A 20,539-nucleotide genomic window follows, 5' to 3' on the forward strand; every position below is an offset into this window, starting at 1 on the left:
AAGCATTCGAGATGGTAAACAAGCAAAACAATGCAACACTTTCCCCAAGAGTCACTCAGGTAAAGTAAGACGAAGGAATGATGATTAATGAAGAAGACTTCCCTTTCTCTAAGACAAATCAACCTGTGAGGCATTTTTCCTTCATGCTGCATTCAACACAGAGGCAGAAGTTGTTTTTCAGAAGATCTAAAAAAATTAAATAAAATAAAATAAGACATTTCTTGTGAGTGAGATATTGCTTCCAGGTATTTATTTATGTGCAGCATTGAATCACAGCCTCTGCTCACATTAAGACCACAGATTATTCTGCTACTCTGGTAAACAAACAAAAAGTGCTTCTGACAAATATTCGGCTTAAAAACAGCCAACATGTAAGTGCAGCGAGTCTGGTGGGAATGTAGAGCGAAGAAGTGTGGATCTTCCGGATGTGTTCAATGGTCAAACTTTCCTCTCGGTCCATTTCGCTGGACTGATCAGTGTAGTGTTTACAGAGTCTGAGAAAAACCTCAACATCATCTTTCATCTGAAACTCCCATCAGCCAAAACGTTTTATTAACACTCAAAAGGGCCTAACGAGGACCAATCATCGTTACCAAGGTTACGGTTTAAAAACATTAATGCTATGACTTTAAGTCATACTGTTCCATCTGAAACAGATGGCAGAGTAAAGCCACACAGAGCCGCCCCTCCCCTGGCTGTTGCTGCAAACTGCCAGTCAGCTGACTGAAAGGATCAGAGAGAGAAATTGGAGTTATTACAGAAAACACAAACAGTTGTGGAGTGAAAACAAACTGAGGATCCTCCTACCCCCGTTAGATCTACAGTAACTCATTTCAGCAGGATACACAGGAGCTGATAGCCTGACTAACTCCAAAACATCAAACTTTTAGACACCAAACTACTGCTAAATTTAGCAGGTGGTTTATTCTGCATTTTTACCAAAACAGTAACTTTATGTTGACGTTATTCTTAGCTTTTTTTCTGGCTAAGACGACAATTTCCTGCTTTAAGATCTCATCTGCTAATAAAGAATTAAAGCAATTTGGATTTTGTTAAGGAAGACGATGTATAAAAGAAAAAAAGAAAAGGTTTTAGTTAGAGGTCACAGTTATGAAGCATGACTACTAGATTTATTATATTTTTATTCAGCTACTGAATGTTTTTTTTTTTAGAGTTTGTAAACCGAAAATAGTGAGATCACTCATATTGGATCCATTTAATAAATAAAGCAAAAAAGGACTACAGCTGATTCAAATCTCTTGTTGACTTATCAGTGCATCTTTAGTAATGTGCAATATTTTACTTTTAGCAGCAACAGCTTCTCTGTTTTAAATAAAATTCAAATAAATCATGCTATTTTTGTTCTACTTTCTTGTAAAACCAATAAAATCTTGATATTTCTCTTCCAGGTCATCATCTCATGATAATCTCATGCCAGCCCGGTTCTAGAATCAGATCAGATTCTGGTCCTCCTCCGTAAGCATTTAATGCTCTCTGAGTTTCAGAGCAAAGGACTGATAGTACACTGCAAAAACACAAAATCCTACCAAGTATTTTTCATCTGGTTTCTAGAACAAATATAGTATTTTTGTTTTATTTCAAGCGTACTAACTTTTCAACATTTCAGTAAATGCCTTCTAGTTCTACTGGCAGATTATTTGACCTATAACATGAAAAAATGTTTTTGCATAAGTAAAATAATCTGGAACTTGTACTTTTTTATCAATATTAAGGAATTATGTATCCAAAGCAAGCTTGTTTGAGCTTGTACTAAGTTATTTGAGGTAGAAATCAGACAAAAATGTTGTTGTGATTTTGCAGTGTGGCTTTTTTAACAGTTCAATCCAGAAAAAAAATCTCCCCCCCCCCAAAAAAAAAACAAGAAACATGAGCTTCAGTTTTGAATAAATACATAAAGATGAGATTTACTAAACGCAAGAAGACATGTGCAGCCCAGGTAGGCGTTAAGACGGCGAGCTCATGACTGGAAATGTCATCTCTGCATTCACAAAGTTAAGGTCAGCATTATCCTGGCATGCAGAAGTAGCACAGAACAACAGGCAGCACAAGGTGCAATTCATGGCATCCCGTCTCCCCTGCGGTTCCTCCTCTGAGCCGGGCCGCAGAGTGAGGCGGGCCGGGCCGTGACACCGCTGTTCAGACCAGAGCGGGGCCGACAGCCGCCTCACGCAGAGCGGGACGCCTCCCGGTGTCAGGCACAAAGAAAGGAAACCGCGGCGTCAGCACGACACGCTCCAGCTCTGGCAGGAGTCTGTCAGCAGCGAGGCGAGAGACGAGCGGGGTGGAGGTGGTGGTGGTGGGGTCTTCACACTTTTTGGTTCCGGCTTTGCTCAGACAATAGCAGCATATCCGGGAACAGATACAACAGAATGAAAAAAATAAAATAAAATGGAAAACAGAAGGAATCAGAGTTTTTAAAAAAAAGGAAAAGAGGAGGAAAAAGTGTCTGTTGCAGCTGAAGATTCGTCCACTCCTCCAATATTTTACTTTATAAGTATAAATCTATTTACACATAACGCTCGCTTCTTAATGCTGGGTGTGGTAGCGTTTGCTCAGCTGGGGATGGAGTTATTAAAAGTCAGGGCGGGTTCGGAGAGGTGGACGCCATGCTGGCGCGTCCTTTCCTCCCCGTCAGTGCTGACAGGATCAGAGGGAGGAGGAGGAGGAGGAGGAAGGCGATCTCGCTGGGAAGTGGACAGAGGTAAACATCAGACTCGCTCAGCCGGCCGCGTAGCTGCTCAGGAAGGAGTAGAACATGGGCAGCTTCATACGCTGCTGGTCCCGTCGGCACCAGGCCATCACCGTCCCCTCGCTGTTGGCCGTGTAGAGGTGGTGGCCGTCGCACGAGTACGTCAGGCTGCGGTCGCCAGGAGAGACGGGCATCAGCAACGTATTTATGAAGTAAACAGGAGGTGGAAGATCGTCGTGCTGCTAAATTACCTGATGATGGGTTTACTTGACTTGGGGAAGGTGATTTCTCTGACGGGTTTCAAATCCCAAGTGCTCCACAACCTGGACAGAAGAAAATTCAATTTATTTAAATAGTGCCAATTCACAAGTGTCATCTTGAGGCACTTTACGAAAAAAAATACTGAAAAATCATTTCAATACAACTGTGCATCCATCTGATTTTACTCACTTTTTTCTGAATGAAGAAATTACAAATGACATGGGAAATATTTTCATTTTCAAAAAATGGCTTTTATTTTAATCCTCCCTTCTCTGAGCTGTCAGATGGAGGCAATGAAAATTTCTGTTTATTTACGAGAATATTAGCGGAATAAAGATGCAATTTTATCAGAAAAACATCTTAAAATTACAAGAAAAAAGTCAACTTATTGAGAAAAATAGTATATAGTTACTACTTCATTCTCCAAATATTTATTCTGGTAATATTATGATTTTTTTCTCATAATATTTAGATTTTTTTTAATCGTATGACTTTATTCTGATAGTACAACAACTGTATTCTTGTAACATTAAGACTTTAAAAAAAGATCTCAGTCTGATCCTTATGTTTTGTCACAAAGTTGACCTGAATTCAAAGTCCAAATAAATAGGTGTTAAAAACCCTCGTGAAACAAGATGGCCGCCTTTGATGTGCTGACATCACTCCGAAATAATCCAGATTTTCCAAAACGATTAAAACATCAAAAGACAAAAATCCAGTTAATTAATCAATACTCAAAATTAATTGAATTGTTAACTGAATTGTTGGATTAACCTTGTGAATTTTTATTTATTCTTTTTACAGATTTTCATGGATCTGCTTCAATACCTGACGACGCCGTTCTCCAGACCACCAGCGATGACGTTGACGGAGACACCCTCCGGCTGGTTGGAGAACGCCACAGAGCAGATGGTCTCCCTGCAGTGGACGTGACCAATCAGGTCTCCGTTCACCGTCCACAAGCGGAGGTCGCTACCTCCACCCTCTACATGCGAAATAAAATAAAATAAAATAAAAATGAAGAGAACCAGTGATTCCAGATTCATCTGTGAAGCAACAGACCAACGTTGCTGAACAGTCAGGTCTCACCAGAGTTACAGACCGTGGCGATGTCACCCGTGGTTTCGCTCGCAGAGACGGCCGTCACTGGACTTTTGTGACCTGTGAGGCTTTGAACGTAACAGAGTCTGGAATAAAAAATAAAAAGAAACAGTTCAGAAACTAAACAAACCGAGGCTTGTTTTTACTTTTAAAACCACGCTGACCTGTTGAGGTCCCAGAGGATGCAGGTGCCGTCGTTGCTGACACTAATGAGGATGCTGTAGGGTTTGCACACAAACAGGCTGGTGACTTCTCCTGTGTGTCCGTACAGGTGAACCTGAGACTCCACCTCCATCTCTGACGGCTGTAAAAAAAAAAAGAAGAAAAGTGTAACTAACCCGCAAATTAACTGTTTTGGTTTTTTTGCTGATAAAGTGTGTAATTAGGTCACTTAAGGCATCATCTTTATGTTTCTGTGCAAATTTTAACATTTTCATGCAAGTTTGTTTAGTTCTGCGCCTCAGTGCTGCCCTCTGCCCTCTGCCTCTGCAGTTGAATTCTCCTATTTGTTTAAAACGGTACCCCTGTCGCCAACTTGTTGATATATTTAGTGATGTCAAAGAAAGGACCAGCAACAATTATAGTGGCTTTCTCTGGTTATCAGAAACTTTGGTGACAAAAATGGAAAACACTGATAGGAGTAATGCCATTACAGCGAGCAATGAGTTGCTTAAAAGTTGCATTTACGTTAGTTTTGTCGTTTCAAGTGTAATAAGATATTTGCACTAGAAACTAAACCAAAAATACTTGGTAAGATTTTGTGTTTTTGCATTGTAGAACCACACCTTGCTGTAAAACGGCAACATAGCTACAAAAACAGCTCAGCATCAGCAGGAAAGAGCAGCCAAAACGTTTACTTAAGTACAACCTCAACATATTTTTACTCAAGTAAAAGTAAAATGTAGCCATCCAAGAAATTACTCAAGTAAGAGTAAAACAGTATTTAGTAAAAACTCTACTTTAGTACTGAGTAACTGATTATATTATCAATCATTTAATATTTAAAAATTACATCATCAGACGAACAGAAGTATAAAGTGGAAATTTTGGTACTTTTATTCGAACATGATACAAATAAAAAAAAATAAAAAATAAGACTTTAAGGATGAAAATAATAATTCATATAATTAACAAAAAAATAACAAAATCATACAAAATAAAGTGCTTCCAAATCAGTTCTGTCAATAAAAAAACGAATTAAACTTTAACAAAAACTGCAGGTCTGTGTCTGTGTATGGTGAATTTTTGGTTAAAACATATAAATAAAACAAATAATTAAGCGATTTCCATCAATTGCATTTATTTGTGTATTTAATATTTTTTAAATGAAATAAAAATAGCAATAATTGTTGACCTGAAAGCAGAGCATCACTACCAAGCAAAGTCATAAAAAACAAACAGTTCTGACTAATTAAAGCAATTCCTACAGCTAACCGTTCAAAGGAATCCAATTGCTAGTGAACTACACATCAACACTCGGCAGCTATGACTTAGCTTCCTCTGATCATATCATATTCCTGGACTTGTTTTCTTTCCACCGGAATCTGCAGCTTTTATTTGTTGTAACCTGGTTTTAAGCCAGTTTTCTATCATTATTTTCAACAAAATCCTTTGTCAAACTAGCTGTAGCGTTGCACTTTGAGCTGACGTCACGGTTGTTTACATGCAGGACCATTAGGTGGCGCCTGCGGACGAGGTGCACAGTTTGAGAAAGACCGGGTTTTGATTTTTTCGACACTAGTAAATTGGCTCCGCCAGTTTGCTGTTTTTTTTTTTTTTGGAGTTAGCTACTCTTTAACACAATAACAGATCATCTGTAACTCAGCTCAGTATCAGACTTTTTTATGTATTTATTTTTTACTTCTTCCCTGAAAAATTACTCCATTAATCAAAATTCAACAAGGCTCTGCAAGCGATCCAGTGCTGAAAAGCCCTTCAGACACACAGAAGCAGGAAACCTCCACATAGTATCGGGCGCTGATGCATGTCTGAAGGCCTCTCTGATGAGTGAACTGCAGGACCCCTAATCCCACTTAGAAACTCGGTGAAATGTGTTTCAAGGGCAGCTGTGATGTGACTAATGAAGCCGAGCGTTTGAGCACGGAGAGGCCGTCTAAAGAGAAGGGGGGAGGGGGGCTTGCGATGGGCGTTCGTGCGGAGGAGGAAGGTTAGTGGGGGACATCGCCATGGAAACCTACTGTGGTGCTGGTGAAGCGGTTGCTGTAGGCGGTGATGACTCCACACTTGCTGCCCGTAAATAGCTGGCAGCCATCGGGAACCCAGGCGCAGCTGGTCACCTGGAGGAGACAGGAAGTGAGAAACCTCCATGTTTGTCGGCTCGTCAGCGGTGTAAAAAAAAAAAAAAAAAAATCAAACAACTGATTTTGATGAGCAGGTTTAAAACCCAGTGATAAATGTTACATTAACAACTAATAATGGTTATTATTAATGGTTATCACCTACTGGGAATTCACTTAATCTCACCAGTTAATATAAACCAAACAATTTAACTATATTTAGTTTTTATTATAGTAACGTAACTATTTAATTATTTTCTCAAAGTAATTTGAATCCATTGGAAAACTTAATTTAACAACAAAAAAGGATAAAGAATCCATATATTGTATATATATATTTAATTAATAATAAATTAATAAGATTTGCATGCCATACTTTAAAAAAAACATTATATTTCATGTTACATATTTTTATTTGCCATGATTTTCTATATGATGACTTTTAATGTTTTTGTAATTTCTTCTGTCAAAAATCCCAGATTTTGTTGGTCAGAACTGATTTCTAAAAGCAACAAAAGATTAAAACATCCATATGTTACATATTATTTCTATATATTTTTTAAAATAAAGTGTAGTCTTAGTCTTATGTTTTGAATGACATACTGTACTTGTAATTAAAAAAAACAAAACTATGTATTTCATGTTACATTCCTATTTGCCATCATTTACTTTAAAGCTTTTTGTCAAAAAAAGGTCAGATTTTGTTGAAAATAACTGATAAAACCAATAAAAATACTCTTCTTGCGAATTATATTGGTTTACTATCTAATAAGAACCAGAAGATCTTTGTCATAAAATTTAATTTATAATATAATTCATGAAATATAATCTGTAATCCTGATTATTCTGAGCTTTTGTTTACCTGGTGGAGCTGTGAACACTGAATAAAGTTGATGGGCGGCTCGCTCTGCTTGCTCTTCAGCCTCAGGATGTTGTCAGCGTAGCCCCAGCTCAAGATGGCCGACCACTGGATGTCTGTGCTGTGCATGCTGCGGACACCTGAGGAGCAGAGAGAGCGAGGCATCAGGCGGATGCTGCGGTTTGAGTCCTGACACGCACCGCGACTCTTCCTCACCCTGCTCCTTGCTGTAGATCATCATGAGGCAGAAGCTGCGGGACAGACCGCAGATGGCTCGGGTCGGCAGGGCCAGCAGGGATCCGAACCGCTCTCCGTGCGGCTGACTAAAACACACCACCGGGTCCGGAGCAGATGGCGAGCCAACGTACTCACCCCACTTCAGACCTTTGATCCAGGGCAGCGGGCTCTGAGGATGACGAGGAGGAATATTTCACACCAACTGACTATGAGCGGGCGATACCACCAAATCTCAAATTCTTTTCATCCAATTTTAATTGATTTTTTCTCTTGCTTTCTCTTCTAAAAAAAGAAAATCCAAATGACAAAATATGTTTTCAAAAAATGGCTTTAATAAGGATCGTACAGGAGCGTATATGGGTCATTTTAGAAAGAAAAAAAAGTGCAGAAGATATTTGCACAAGAAATTTCTCCCCAAAAAACTCAAAATCTTTGAGATTAATCTCAGAAATATTTTAGGAAAAACTTGGAAATTTCTGGAAGGTTGATAATTTGCTAGAAAAAAACTCAGAACTTTTTAGTTTCATCTCAGAAGTGCTTCAAAAGTCGACTTTTGTGTACAAAATTTTAGATTTTTGAAATTCAGAGAATTTCCAAAAGTTGAAAATTTAAGACTTTTGAAATTAAGATATTTAAAAAAAATTTCTAAGAAATGTTCTGAGATTAAATTTTAAAAAATTCTGAGTTTGTTTCTAATAAATTTTAGATTTTTCAAGCTCAGAAATTTCCTTGCTTGTTCTAGAGATTAATCTTTTTTATTTTATTTATTTGCGCAAATTTACTGCTTTTTTCTTTCTCCACCGGCCCAAACACGCCGTCGTACAATCAACCCTTCTGTGAGTTGGACAATGAAGTTTTAGAAACAGGCTGTAAACTTTTGTTTGATTATGAGAATATAGTCAGTATTTTTATTTTTATACAAAATGTTCACTATAAATGACACTACTTTTATCTATATACTGAAATCTATCATAAACCATAGATTATGTATGTTGTTATGCACGTTAGATGTGATTCATTGTGATTTAATGCTATTTAACCTGCAAAAAATTGCCTCTGGATAAATCTAGCATATTTATATGATGTATTCATTTTGATTAATATGCATTGCCCCCTTTATGAAATAAATCATTCATAATATCAGCAGAAAAAAGTCCCAATTTTACTTAAACTTATTAAAATTAAGAGAAAAAAGTCATTTTAATGAAAATAGAAAAAGAAATAGTCATTTGTTTTCAAACTCCGTAAAACCAATAACAAAGGTATTACTTCACAACATGGTTTCCAATATGTGTATTAATGCATATTAACATGTATTTGAACTATTAAAATAGTCAGTTTTAAGTGTTTTTAAAGGGGACTAAAGTATTCTCAGGCAGCTGTGGTCCCTTCCCCCCAAAAACACGACTGAAACTGATCAATACTTAATAGATTACATTCAGCTGGACTTAGTTTACTATGGAAGTGACGACCAAAATCAATCTGTTGAACTGAATAAATGGTATCCGAGTAAATCCAAATGTACGCCACACTTTTCAGATTTCATTTGCCATGTATAATTTTCCATCTACTCCTCCGTTTTGCATTTATGGGAACTTTACTGGGCAGACGATTTCCTTCGCATGTTCCCGCGTCTCCCTGAAGGCAAGCTGAACCAGGAGCCCCATGGCTGCTGGGAGCTCTCCCTCCATCATGAGCTTTGGGGCGGTTCTGCTGATGTGAGTGGCGCTGAAAAGCTGCCTGGGCGTCTGGCCGTACGTTTTGATCATCGTCTCCAACGCCCGCCGCTGAACCGAGTCTTCTACAGCCGATACGTCCATGCCAAAATAAGTCTGGAGGAATGATGCCCATGTTAGCAACAAGATTAATGGATTCTCAAGCAGAATGCACTGCAAAAACTCTAAATATTACCTAGTATTTTTAGACAAAACTAACTCACAAGTAACTTTTTAGCAAGATATAGGACAGGGGTGTCAAATTTGAGCCATATCAAAAGTCTGAATGTTCTTAAAGGACCGGTTGTGCCACAATGCATTGATAAAACCAAGTAAACTGTTAAAATATCAATAAATAGTTGTTCTTCCAGGATTTTATAATTGTCTTAGTGGTTTTTGCAATCAAAATTACAGATTTTGTGGTGCCAATTTAGAAATGTCAATATTTGCATTAATGTATGACGTTAAATGTAACTTTTTCTCACTCACCTTATCAATCACAGACTATAACATGACATCAAGTGAGGCAAAATTGCTAGTATTTTTTTAATTACTGACTTAAATAAGCTCCTATATCTTGCTGAAAAGTAACTTGTACATTAGTTTTGTTTTATTTCAAGTGTACAAAGATCTCTGCACTACAACCCAGGCTAATAATCGTAGCATTTTGTGTGTTTGTGATGCGTTTGCTCCTTACAGCGGGGTGGAAGACATTGATGGCGTGGACCGCTGCTTTGCCTTTCTGCTTGAGCCCGAACACCAGGTCGATCCACTGGCACAGCGTCTGGGAGACTTGCTCCGACTCCAGGGCCTGCCGGTGGATCAGGATGAACAGACGCGGGTCGTTGCGAGCCCACGGAGGTAAATTTACGTGATTCACCCTCTCGCCATTCTGACGAACCCCGAAATCAAAACCTGCGCCATCATAAGCAATGTGTGTAGTTACGACATAAATGAAAACTTTTGTTCAGCGGCAATAAAGAAAGGAAAATAATCACCTTCCCTGTTGACCAGGAACTCTGGGAGGTAGAAAAACTCTGGGATGAGCTCCTTCACGTCAGTCATGGACTCGTAGGAGGACAGACGCCACGTCGTGTTCATGGAGTGAAACGTCCGGTCCGGGATATCAAAGCTCTGATCTGATTGAGGTCAAAGAAAATGAAATTTAACATTCAAGCTGCTGCTTGAACACACCTCCTTTCATGACCTTAAACACCTGGCTCGCTGAATACATTTACAATCGCATGAAAAGAAGATCAGAAGAAAGAGAGAGAGAAAGAGATGATTAAACAAAATAAAACAGAAAAAGTGTTCATTATCAGAGAGAAGCACAAAAATAAAATTTTTTTCAGAGAAAGGAAAGTATTCTGCAATTAAGCCTTCACTTTAATACTTGAACCACCTCAGATTTATATTGTCCAGTTTTATTCGATTGATTTCTCCTATATCCACATTTTAATTTGGTGATGCTTATTATTTTGCAAAAGTTCTCCAGATCTATTAGTTTCTCTTATTTTGGCTCTCGACTCCAACTAGGCCATTTATAAACTTTGAACCAGATGTTTTCACAAATTATATGTTCACTTACATAAGTTAATAATTTTTCTTCGTCTGTAAATATGTATATATTGTTATAAGACACATATTCTTAGCTGACTTTATTTATTATACAAGATACTGAAATCAACTCATAAATGGGAGTTTTTTTTAAAATACAGCGTAAGATTAATGCTTCTTCCTACTCTCTTTTGGACAAATTATGCTGATGTTACTCTGTTTTTGTTTGAGTATTTTGATTGTTGTCTACTTTGTTTTGTTTATTATTTTATGTTTGTTTCTTTTAAGTTTTTCCCATGTCTGAAAATGATTAAATGTTGTTGCTAGCTTCCTTCAAGCTAAGCTATTATTTACGTCATTAAAGCTGAAAAATAGCAACAATTCAAAACAAGACAAACCTGCTAGATTTTTTTTCAGAGCTATAATGACTTATAGCAAATTTTAGCTTCTTTATTTTATTAAAATATTGTGTTGTTTTTGTTGTGCAGATAAAAATGAAACATTCTTTTTTTATTAAAAATGAAGCAAAAGAAATCTTAATTAGCCTTATTTGTTTATTTTTATATTTCTCACTGCAACAAATTTGCATTTTTTAGATAAATTGTTCAGGATAAAAGTCACATTTAAGGTGGAAAAATAAATTGGTTGAGATAGTTTAATATTTTTACATCACAACCAGCCTGACATTTTTAAATATCCATTGTAAACATATACATTTTGTTATTACTCATGAACTATAAAACCAAAATGCTGAACTCTGTTTTGTGACTTTCTGAGTTTAACTTTAGAGCCAAACTGACCCTGGTAGGCGAGGAACATCTTGGTGAACGGCGGCATTCGGACCAGGAAGTGCAGAACCGTGCCGCTGTTGGAGTAGTGTGAGCCGTAGTGGTAGGGCTGGACCGGAGGCATGGGGTCGTCCTCACGAATCCCCTTTTTGTACTCTTCCTCCAAGTACTGCGCAGGAAACACAAACACATAGACATACAGTACAGACCAAAAGTTTGGACAGACCTTTTAATTCAATGAGTTTCCTTTATTTTCATGACTATTGACATTGTAGATTCACACTGAAGGCATCAAAACTATGAATAACACATGTGGAAATATGCACTAAACAAAAAAGTGTAAAACAACTGAAAATATCCCTTATATTCTAGTTTCTTCAAAGTTGCAACCTTTTGCTGTGATTACTGCTTTGCACACACTCTGCATTTTCTTGATGAGCTTCAAGAGGTCGTCACCTGAAATGGTTTTCACTTCATAGGTGTGCCCTGTCAGGTTAATAAGTGGGATTTCTTGCCTTATAAATAGTTGTGAAAATAAAGAAGACCCATTGAATTAGAAAGGTGTGTCCAAACTTTTGGTCTGTACTGTACTTTCTCCCAAAAATAACTCTGAAGAAAAGAAAACGTTCAAGCCTTACCCTGTAATTATCAACGTAGCGATCCTCTTTTTCTTTCGACTGAACTGCAATGGGTTTGTTTAAATTCCTGCAAATCAAAATGTGAGCAAAGAACAAATGAGCTGAAAGTCTTTAAATCAACAAGAATTTAATGAAATACACAACACCCACCCACACATACAAGATGATGGCTATCCATTATGCATTATGCAAGGTGTAAGCCAACCTGTAGATGTTTGTGTCCTGCAGGTCGATGGTTTCGCTGACGTAGTCGCTGAGGATGAAGGGGAACACCGGGTACTGCATGAGGTCGTTGAACGAGCGGCCCGCGTGTTTGTTGAGGTGCGTCAGGTACTCGAAGTTTGTGATCTGACCGGAGCTCCACAGCTGGGTGAGCGCCGAGATGTTCCCGTGCTCCAGCAGGTTGGGAAGGTCAGAGGTCAGGATGTTGTGGTAGACGTCATCCCGAAACTAAACCCAGGAAATACAAGTAGAGTTTAAGACAAAAAGAGAAACTTGCTCTTGTTTTTAAGCTTATTTAATAGAGGCAAATTCCTTACTACTTTTATTGTTGGTGTGTTTCAAAATTATTTTTGTTTTATTTTATCAAAGCAGGTCTCTCTTGTAAATGAGATCCTGGATTTTAAAGATTAAACCTCTATAAATACAGGTGAAATTAATATTAATTCATTTATATTTATTAATTAAGGAGAAAAGTGAACACAGCCTTGTTTGTTTTCAGTTATGCAGGAAAAATTTTAAATCCTTCTTTCATTTGAAAAGCAAATGTTCTCGACTTAAACCCTTCGAGTTTTATTCCATTTTAAAACTTTCTGCATCACCTTGGTGTTGTCAAAGGCTAACAGCAACGTCCTGCCGTTGGTCAGAAATATCTCCACTGCGTTGTCTCTCAGCTGCCACCATCGCTTGTGCACTTCCTTGATTTCCTCGTACGTCCAAGAGAAAGACGGTGCCTCCGTCTCGCCCTGAAGGATCTATTGAAACAAAAAACGCGTTTAGATTTGAGCGAGTCAGCGGAACATCAGTCCACTAACTCAGCCATTTACTTGGCTGTCGTGAGCATCAGCGGCGTTGTCCTCCACAAAGTACATCCCAGACTTTCCTGTGAGGAAGAGAAGAGTTAGATTCAGAGAACGTTTACTCTTTGTGTCTGTGCCTGCACTGCAAAACGACCAAATCATAGCAATTTTCTTTGTCTACTTTCTATTGCAGACATTTTAATACACTTGAAATAAGACAAAACCAACACATAAATAACTTTTCACACATGATTTTAATTTAATTTCTTATTTAACCATTTAAGGCCTAAATTTCAAATCTCTGCCTCATTATTTTTGCTTACTTTAATTGTATGCAGTTCTTTAAAAGTCCTGTGAGTAAATATATTTGCCCATTTATCCATAACAACTGGAACTTTCAATATCTAGCAAGTTATTTTCGTCTATTAAAGGATTGTTTCATCAGATTAATTTCACTTCCTGCTACGGCGGGAGTGAAATTACCGTAATAACCCGATATCGGCTGGAAAGCGCAACATCTCCTCTTTCAGAAACTGTTGGAATTGTTCAGATAGCGCAAAGTGTGGCGGAATTACGGTACTGCAAATTTGGCTGGATCGTCGCCGATCCATTCAGTCTGGTAAGGTTAATGGAAACAGAAATCTCAAAATTGTGTTTTTGGGACAAATATTTGTGCATATTTGTAAAGGAAATGCAGCTACTTAAAATAAGACATCTTTGCCATTTTATAAGTGAATAATCTGCCAGTGGACCTAGTACTTTTTCATCAATATCAAGGAATTATTGACTCTAAACAAACTCCTATATCTTGCTAAAAAGCATTTTGTAAATTAGCTTGGTTTTATTTCACATGTACTAAGATATTTGCACTGAAAACTGAACCAAAATTAGTTGGTAGTATTTTGTGTTTTTGCAGTGTGCAGCTGCTGTTAGCGACGGTCAGCGTTTTACCCAGCAGCAACTCTCCCGCTGTCTCTCTGGACGGGGCGACGCTGGTGCATCGTCTGGTGAACCTGAGAACAGAAATACATTTCTTTAACACCTGAGATCAACGTAGCGTTTAGAAAATCAGTGAGCTTTACCTGATGGACTCGCTGGTGGCTTTGTCCTTAACAGTAGAGGAGAAGAAGGAGTGAGTTTTGTCCTCGAACAGGAAGGACAGAGGAGGCTTCACTGTTTCTGAACACAGGACAGAGATCAAATGTTTAAAAATATGATGCAGCAAAAGCTTTGGAAGAGGAACTTAATCAGAGTTTATTCACCCTCAGGTTTCCGTCTGTCTTTGAGAAGGTATTTGTTTGGTATGGTGAGGTAGCACCGCTGCAGCCGCCGCCGTTCCCGGTTTGGTCCTTCAGTGGGATCCAGCTGCCACGACGTCGGGTAAGACGTCTGGTCGTACCAAACGGCGCTGAAACACAAAATAAACCCAGATTTTACTTCTTAGAAAGTCTGGAATACCACTGCAGTTTCTGCATATTTTCATTTCCAAACTGCAGATTTTTTCAGAATTAAATACTCAGACGTCCATTTCGTTGTTGGACAGTTTGTGACATCAAAATACGACTGCTTTAATTCATTTGGTCAAATTTTTTGCAGTATTTATTGATGTGCTATAAGCTTTGAAAGTAGGATTGAAAAATTATTAATTGATAACTAATTTAGGAATCGATTAAGACTTAAGAAAAAGCTAATTGCTGAAAGAACAACACATTCAGAGCAGCAGTTAAGCCAGAATTGTACAAATATATATATATATATTTGACATTTAAGATAAAAACAATCCTTTGTAAACCTGTTCTACCTAAAACCTCTCAGATGGCATAGTTTTTGTTTCAAATTATGTAAAATAAAACCTTCTATTAAGAACGTTTTGCTATGCAGAAGAGTACCTGGAGAGAAAACACTTATGCACAGGGAGAACCCAGAAAAACAAAAAACAGTTCAGTTTAATTAGTTTAAAATAAAACAATATATCTTGAACTAGACATCATGTTCAGTGTGAAAATTACTTAGCACAGTTAAGCAATAATTTTTTTTCATAAGGTCACATTTTTACGTTGTGGAAAATTTTTATTCAATACATAATTACATTTTTTCTGTACTTCAGACTTTTTAAGACAACTAAAACTAATTTTAAAATGATATGATCATAAAATCAGCTCAGTTTTTGTAACCAGTATTTCTAAAGCAAATGAAGCTGTTTGTTCACCCACCGGTCGTGTGTGAGCTGCTGCACCAGCTCCTGCCAGTGGCGACTGGCGCTCAGGTCGGTCTTGTACAAACCCCTGATGTGCTGGATGACTTTCTTCCTCTCCATGCCTTGCCGTAGAGACACATTTTGGGTAATATCAGCTGCAATCTTGGAAATATCCTTGGATTTCCCATCAAGCCTCTGAATTAGGCTGAGCAGGAATAAGAGAGAATTAAAACTAATCATCCACCAAAATTTTTTTCTGTTTAAAGCTGCAATTTGTAACATTTATAAAAACGTATTTTTCAATATATAGTGACAGTATAGTAGGAGAGATGATCTGTGCTAATAAGAAACAACCAATCAGAGCTCAGAGGAAGGTCTTAGCGGTGTCAATCATGCCCTTGTGTCTGCTGCTCCCTTACTCTCTGGTACGATACAGCTATCAGCAGAGCTAAGGCTAGTTAGCACTGATAATGGTTTTCCTGTAATGTTGAGTTGTTTTTCCTCCACTAGCACATTTAGCAACAAGTTCACGAGGTTGATTGACAGCGCTAATACTTTCCTCCTTGTTCTGATTGGTTGTTTTTGACCGGGAGCGGTGCATTTCTTCAGATGGCAGTAGCAGGACAAGGAGGTGGTGAAAGAGATCAATCTTTTCACAGATTATTTGTCTCATGTTATACAGTCACAACATGGCGACAGTTTTAACAATTATGTGAAAAAATAAAATAAAAAATAAATTAAACAAGACTCCCAACTTACTTTTTCTGCGTGTTTGCCATTTTCTTTTCCCATGCAGCTTTGCTCGTCTTCTCTTCTGCTTCAAACTTCATTTTTTCCTGCATCAATAAAGCAGAATTTTTAAAATATTTCTGACTTATAACGATAAAATAGTGACGGTGATTTCCACCCTGGAAGCTCCCATCTTCTCCTCCACAATGACCTCTTTTACCTCCTTTATGACCTTGAGCAGGTCGTGTTTATGCGGCGCGTTGAGTGGGATGCAGCGATGGCCACAAAGCTTCAGAGAGGTCATGAAGACACCCACGGCGCTTTGCTCCTCCTTCGTCAGCTCGTCTTTGTGATCGTGCAGCATCTCGAACAGGTACAGGCTTAGTTTCGGCCCGTGCTGAGAGAAACAGAGTTTCAGGGTAAAATCCAATGTGAGCGGCTCAAAGGAATAATCAAGAAGAAGCGAGGGTTTCTTATTCACCTCTAGTCCTGGGCTCAGGCTCTCCTTGAGGATATCTATATGCTTGTGATCAAACACAAACTCAAGTGCCTCCTTTCTGTCCTGCAGTGGAAGTGAAGGGCTGAGCGTGTGCACCAGGAGGCGGCCTATCTGCACCCTGAAAGTGTCCCTGCAGGACCACAGGATCCGCCGCCACTGATGGTTTGGGGCTCCGCCACGACCGGTGCTGCCCTGCATCCGCATGACAAAAACAATTAGTAGACAGAAAATACAGAAGATCTCTGACACACAGAAAAAAATGGTCAGTACTGGAAAAAGTGCTGGAACTCCATACTTAAAGGTGACTTATTAGATTTGCTTGAACAGGCTAGGATAGGTTTGTGGGCTACACAAAACATTCATTACACTTTTTACACACAAAATTGCACTTAGACAAACAGATTTTAGTCTGCTAAGTCACAGGTAAAAATGGCTGCAAACACATGCGCCATTATGCAATCGTACATCTTTGAAAAGCAGAAGTAGAGCCTCCTGCACAACCAACAAGACTCCAACAAGTGGTTTCTGAATGGTAAGTCAACACCTGTGCTTTCCCGCAGCCATTGTACGGAAAATACAGCATTAAAACTAGCCGACCAAACGTGCTGGAGCTCTGCTTGGGTTGCTAAGTAACAATTGCGACTTAATAATCGGGATGTTTTTTGAAACGGCCCATTTTCCACACACTAAAAAACATGAACTTATTGGTAAAAAATGGACAGATGTTTTTAAAGGCACTTGGGCTGCTTTTAGAAGCAGTAGAAACCCAAATAATAATAGTTCCTCTTTAAGTAAAAGTATAAATAAACAGACTTATGGATGGAAAAAATGTCTTGTTACAAGTTTAATAATTTGCAGACGAAACTACAAATTTTTCAACGTTAAAGAATTATTTTTACTTAAAACAAGCTCCTATTTCTTTCCGAAAAGTTACTGTATGTTAGTTTTGTCACATTTCAAGTGTACCAATGTAATGCACTAGAAACCAGACAAAAAATACTCGGTAAGATTTTGTGTTTTTGCAGTGTAACTAAAGCACAGATGCTTTAGTGAAAAATGTAACGAAATAAAGTTGTCATACCAGGCTGATTTTGATCCCGTCCGTCATGAGCTTCAGGATGTCCTTCTGAAAACTCTTCTTGCTGGCATGTGGAAGGATAAAAGGAGTTGGAGAGTGCGGGACGGAGCACGTCCCGCTTTCGTTGTGCGCTTGATCCCCCGGATCCGGCGTGAAGATGTGGTGGTCCAGAGAGTCCGGGATGTTCAGCAGGTCGAATAAATCCTCACTCACGTCTGAAACAAGGGAAACATTCGAACAGAAACCAGAATTATATGACAGACAGGGACAATTAGAGGGGATAACTCCAAGGATCAGACGAAGTTTACCGTAGTAGATCAGTCTGTTGACGGCCAGAACCACAAGCCTCTGCAGCCGTTGGACAAACTCAGTCTCGCTGGCACGGATCGGGTTTTCCTGGCTCATCCTCCTCTGCATCATCTGGTGGAGCTCATCGCTGGCGACGGAGCGCATCCGCATCAGGAGAGAGTCCGTCTGGGCCAGAGAGAACCGGCGCCGGCCTGCAGGGGGCAACGCTAACAATGAGCTTGGTTGGTTACAATAACCTCTAAAGAGTCTGACTAAAATATTCAGACATCTTGGATTTGTTCACATTTGGTCTCATTACAACCTAAAACATCCAATTTATTTTTTTATTTAGTTAAATGTGATAAACCAAAATAAAGTAACGCAAAAATAGTGAAGTGGAAGAAAAATTACATATTAAATTTTTCTTACAAATAAAAAGGTGGTTAAATCAGGGAGGTTGAATTAAAAAGCCTGCCACACTTTTGAGATTTTTATTTGCACTTCACAATTATGCACTAGGTTGTGTTGTTGGTCTGCAACCGTTACAACTTAAAAGAAAAACTTTGCTCATGTAATCGCAATTGTCGCATGACTTTTTGACAAAAAAACTTTTTTTAAAAATATCTATTTTAGGAAATTTCTTCTCAATTTTAAAGAACCAATGTTTTATTTATATGTTTAGGATTTAAAATAAAATAATAAAAGAGAATGCCTTTTTTTGAAAAACACAGTTTACAATGTATGAAAAAACAGATCTAAAGATATATTTCTGGTAGTTATAATGTAATTTTTTTTGTGAAAATCGAATACATTTATGGCAGAAAAAATTCAAAATGGTTAAAACCTTCATTATTTGTTATATCCATATTTAAAACAGATATAAAAACAGGTATAATAACTTTTGTAGCTAAAGCTATTAAGACGACATTGTGGAAAGTCCAAAGAGCCAAAGGTTGCAGACCAATGATCAGTTACATGAAATCCCAATTAAATAAATTGGATGTTTGTGCTTGCAACAAGAGAAAATGTAAAGAAAAAAAAAACACATTTGAGGGTGTGAATACTTTTGCGAAGCACTGAATAAGAGACGATGATTATACTGCAAAAACGCAAAATACTAGCAATTATTTTAGGTTTAGTTTCTAATGCAAATATCTCAGTATACTTGAAATAAGATAAACAAAAAGAAATATGGGGTTTTTAAGTCAATAATTCCTAACCATTTATGAAAAAGTACTAGTTATGAGTAAAATAATCTGACATTTTCCCCATATTAGAAGTTACAATTTGTAGAAAGTTGCATCCAAGTTTATTTTGTGATATTTGCACAAGAAACTAAACCAAAAATTCAGTGTTTTTGCAGTGATGTTTATTGAAATGCTTGACACTGACTCGTGTAAGCATTCGACTCGAAAGCACCAGCAGCAGCTGAGGATGCCGGGCAACGTTAAACCCTAAAGCGAGGGAAAGGATCTGAGTTCACGGCAAACACGGGAGAGATGCTGGACTGTCTCCACTGTGGACTGTGAATCCCAGCTACCTGCATCACAGTGGAGCATGTACGACGGCGTGCCGGTGGGGGAGGGGTAAAGGGAGTCCTGGGACAGGAAGCTGAAGGGGGAGGGCATTGGGATTTGGCCATAGGAGCAGTAGTGCTGTCTGGGGATGCGGGGGATAATGGAGTCTTTCATGGCAACGGAACCTTAAGAGTAGGACGACACGAGGATCAACAAACCGACAGATGGAAAAAACCTTTAAAAACACACATCAAGTCTGTAGCGTTCACCTGCTATGCTCTTACGCTTCTGATAGATGGCGTGATGCGGAGAGGTCGGCGTGTTAACAGCACTGCTCAGCTTCGAAGGCTCCTGGTTGGCCGTCGTCTTTATGAACTCGATGGCCGACTGGAGGACTCTAAACTGCAAGGCCACAGCCATTTCTGAAGAAACAGTTTGAACATGCTTATTTTAAAAGGTTTACCACATGAGCTTTTAAAACACACCTTAATTTTATGACTTCAGAGTTCAAACGGTTATCAAATATACAAAAATGACAAAGAAAACCCTGTAAAACTTGAGATTATAGTTAAGGAGAGTACAACTACATTCAGTTTTAAGATGAGTCTGAAACAATCAGATTAGTCGATTATTGAAATAATAATCAACTAATTTAGTACTCGAGTATAGAGACTATAAAGAAAGAACTACTCAGACCAGTAACTAACCCAAAACTGTACAAAAATAAATATATTTAGCATTTAAGAGACAATAAAAAATCTATTTGTAAATATGTCTTACCCAAAACTCAATTGGCATAGTTTTAAATTCTGTACAAAAATAAATGACTAAATCTTCTATTAGTTATCTTTGTAGAATCTTTGTCGAATCATTAATCTTCTTTTTAATGTTGGTGTTAAGTTGAGCAGAAAAGGCTGAACTTTTCACATTTTGATGTTAGAAGTGTTTTTCTTTGTTGCTATAAATTATTAAGTGTACACTAAAAAATTGCTGTTATTTTATTTTAGGCAGCAAAATGTTTGTTTTCAAAATTAAATAAGAGGAACTGA

At 38.1% G+C, this 20,539-nt stretch overlaps 1 protein-coding gene across 9 annotated transcripts in view; it reads right to left on the reverse strand.

Annotated features, from left to right (window-relative positions):
- Nucleotides 1–252: 252 nt before the first annotated feature.
- Nucleotides 253–20,539, reverse strand: part of lyst (lysosomal trafficking regulator) — an 86,677-nt gene continuing 66,390 nt past the window's right edge. For 7 of the 9 annotated variants that reach the window (XM_028006030.1, XM_028006032.1, XM_028006034.1 and 4 more), the window contains 26 exons: nucleotides 19,760–19,912; nucleotides 17,994–18,185; nucleotides 17,689–17,900; nucleotides 16,590–16,799; nucleotides 16,329–16,505; nucleotides 16,139–16,215; nucleotides 15,396–15,584; nucleotides 14,445–14,590; nucleotides 14,265–14,361; nucleotides 14,134–14,195; nucleotides 13,210–13,265; nucleotides 12,985–13,137; nucleotides 12,369–12,613; nucleotides 12,164–12,230; nucleotides 11,538–11,694; nucleotides 10,179–10,319; nucleotides 9,878–10,095; nucleotides 9,067–9,297; nucleotides 7,445–7,634; nucleotides 7,232–7,368; nucleotides 6,271–6,369; nucleotides 4,237–4,376; nucleotides 4,061–4,158; nucleotides 3,800–3,956; nucleotides 2,962–3,033; nucleotides 2,740–2,878 (listed from right to left, as the gene is read on the reverse strand). In XM_028006030.1, the coding sequence (XP_027861831.1) occupies nucleotides 2,740–2,878; nucleotides 2,962–3,033; nucleotides 3,800–3,956; nucleotides 4,061–4,158; nucleotides 4,237–4,376; nucleotides 6,271–6,369; nucleotides 7,232–7,368; nucleotides 7,445–7,634; nucleotides 9,067–9,297; nucleotides 9,878–10,095; nucleotides 10,179–10,319; nucleotides 11,538–11,694; nucleotides 12,164–12,230; nucleotides 12,369–12,613; nucleotides 12,985–13,137; nucleotides 13,210–13,265; nucleotides 14,134–14,195; nucleotides 14,265–14,361; nucleotides 14,445–14,590; nucleotides 15,396–15,584; nucleotides 16,139–16,215; nucleotides 16,329–16,505; nucleotides 16,590–16,799; nucleotides 17,689–17,900; nucleotides 17,994–18,185; nucleotides 19,760–19,912 (3,815 nt within the window). Of the gene's footprint in view, nucleotides 2,879–2,961; nucleotides 3,034–3,799; nucleotides 3,957–4,060; nucleotides 4,159–4,236; nucleotides 4,377–6,270; nucleotides 6,370–7,231; nucleotides 7,369–7,444; nucleotides 7,635–9,066; nucleotides 9,298–9,877; nucleotides 10,096–10,178; nucleotides 10,320–11,537; nucleotides 11,695–12,163; nucleotides 12,231–12,368; nucleotides 12,614–12,984; nucleotides 13,138–13,209; nucleotides 13,266–14,133; nucleotides 14,196–14,264; nucleotides 14,362–14,444; nucleotides 14,591–15,395; nucleotides 15,585–16,138; nucleotides 16,216–16,328; nucleotides 16,506–16,589; nucleotides 16,800–17,688; nucleotides 17,901–17,993; nucleotides 18,186–19,759; nucleotides 19,913–20,539 lie in introns of all 9 variants that reach the window. The other 2 variants (XM_028006031.1, XM_028006035.1) reach the window with 2 other exon arrangements.

This window comes from Xiphophorus couchianus, chromosome 22, assembly GCF_001444195.1.
Source record: "Xiphophorus couchianus chromosome 22, X_couchianus-1.0, whole genome shotgun sequence".
Classification (NCBI taxonomy): Eukaryota; Metazoa; Chordata; class Actinopteri; order Cyprinodontiformes; family Poeciliidae; genus Xiphophorus; species Xiphophorus couchianus.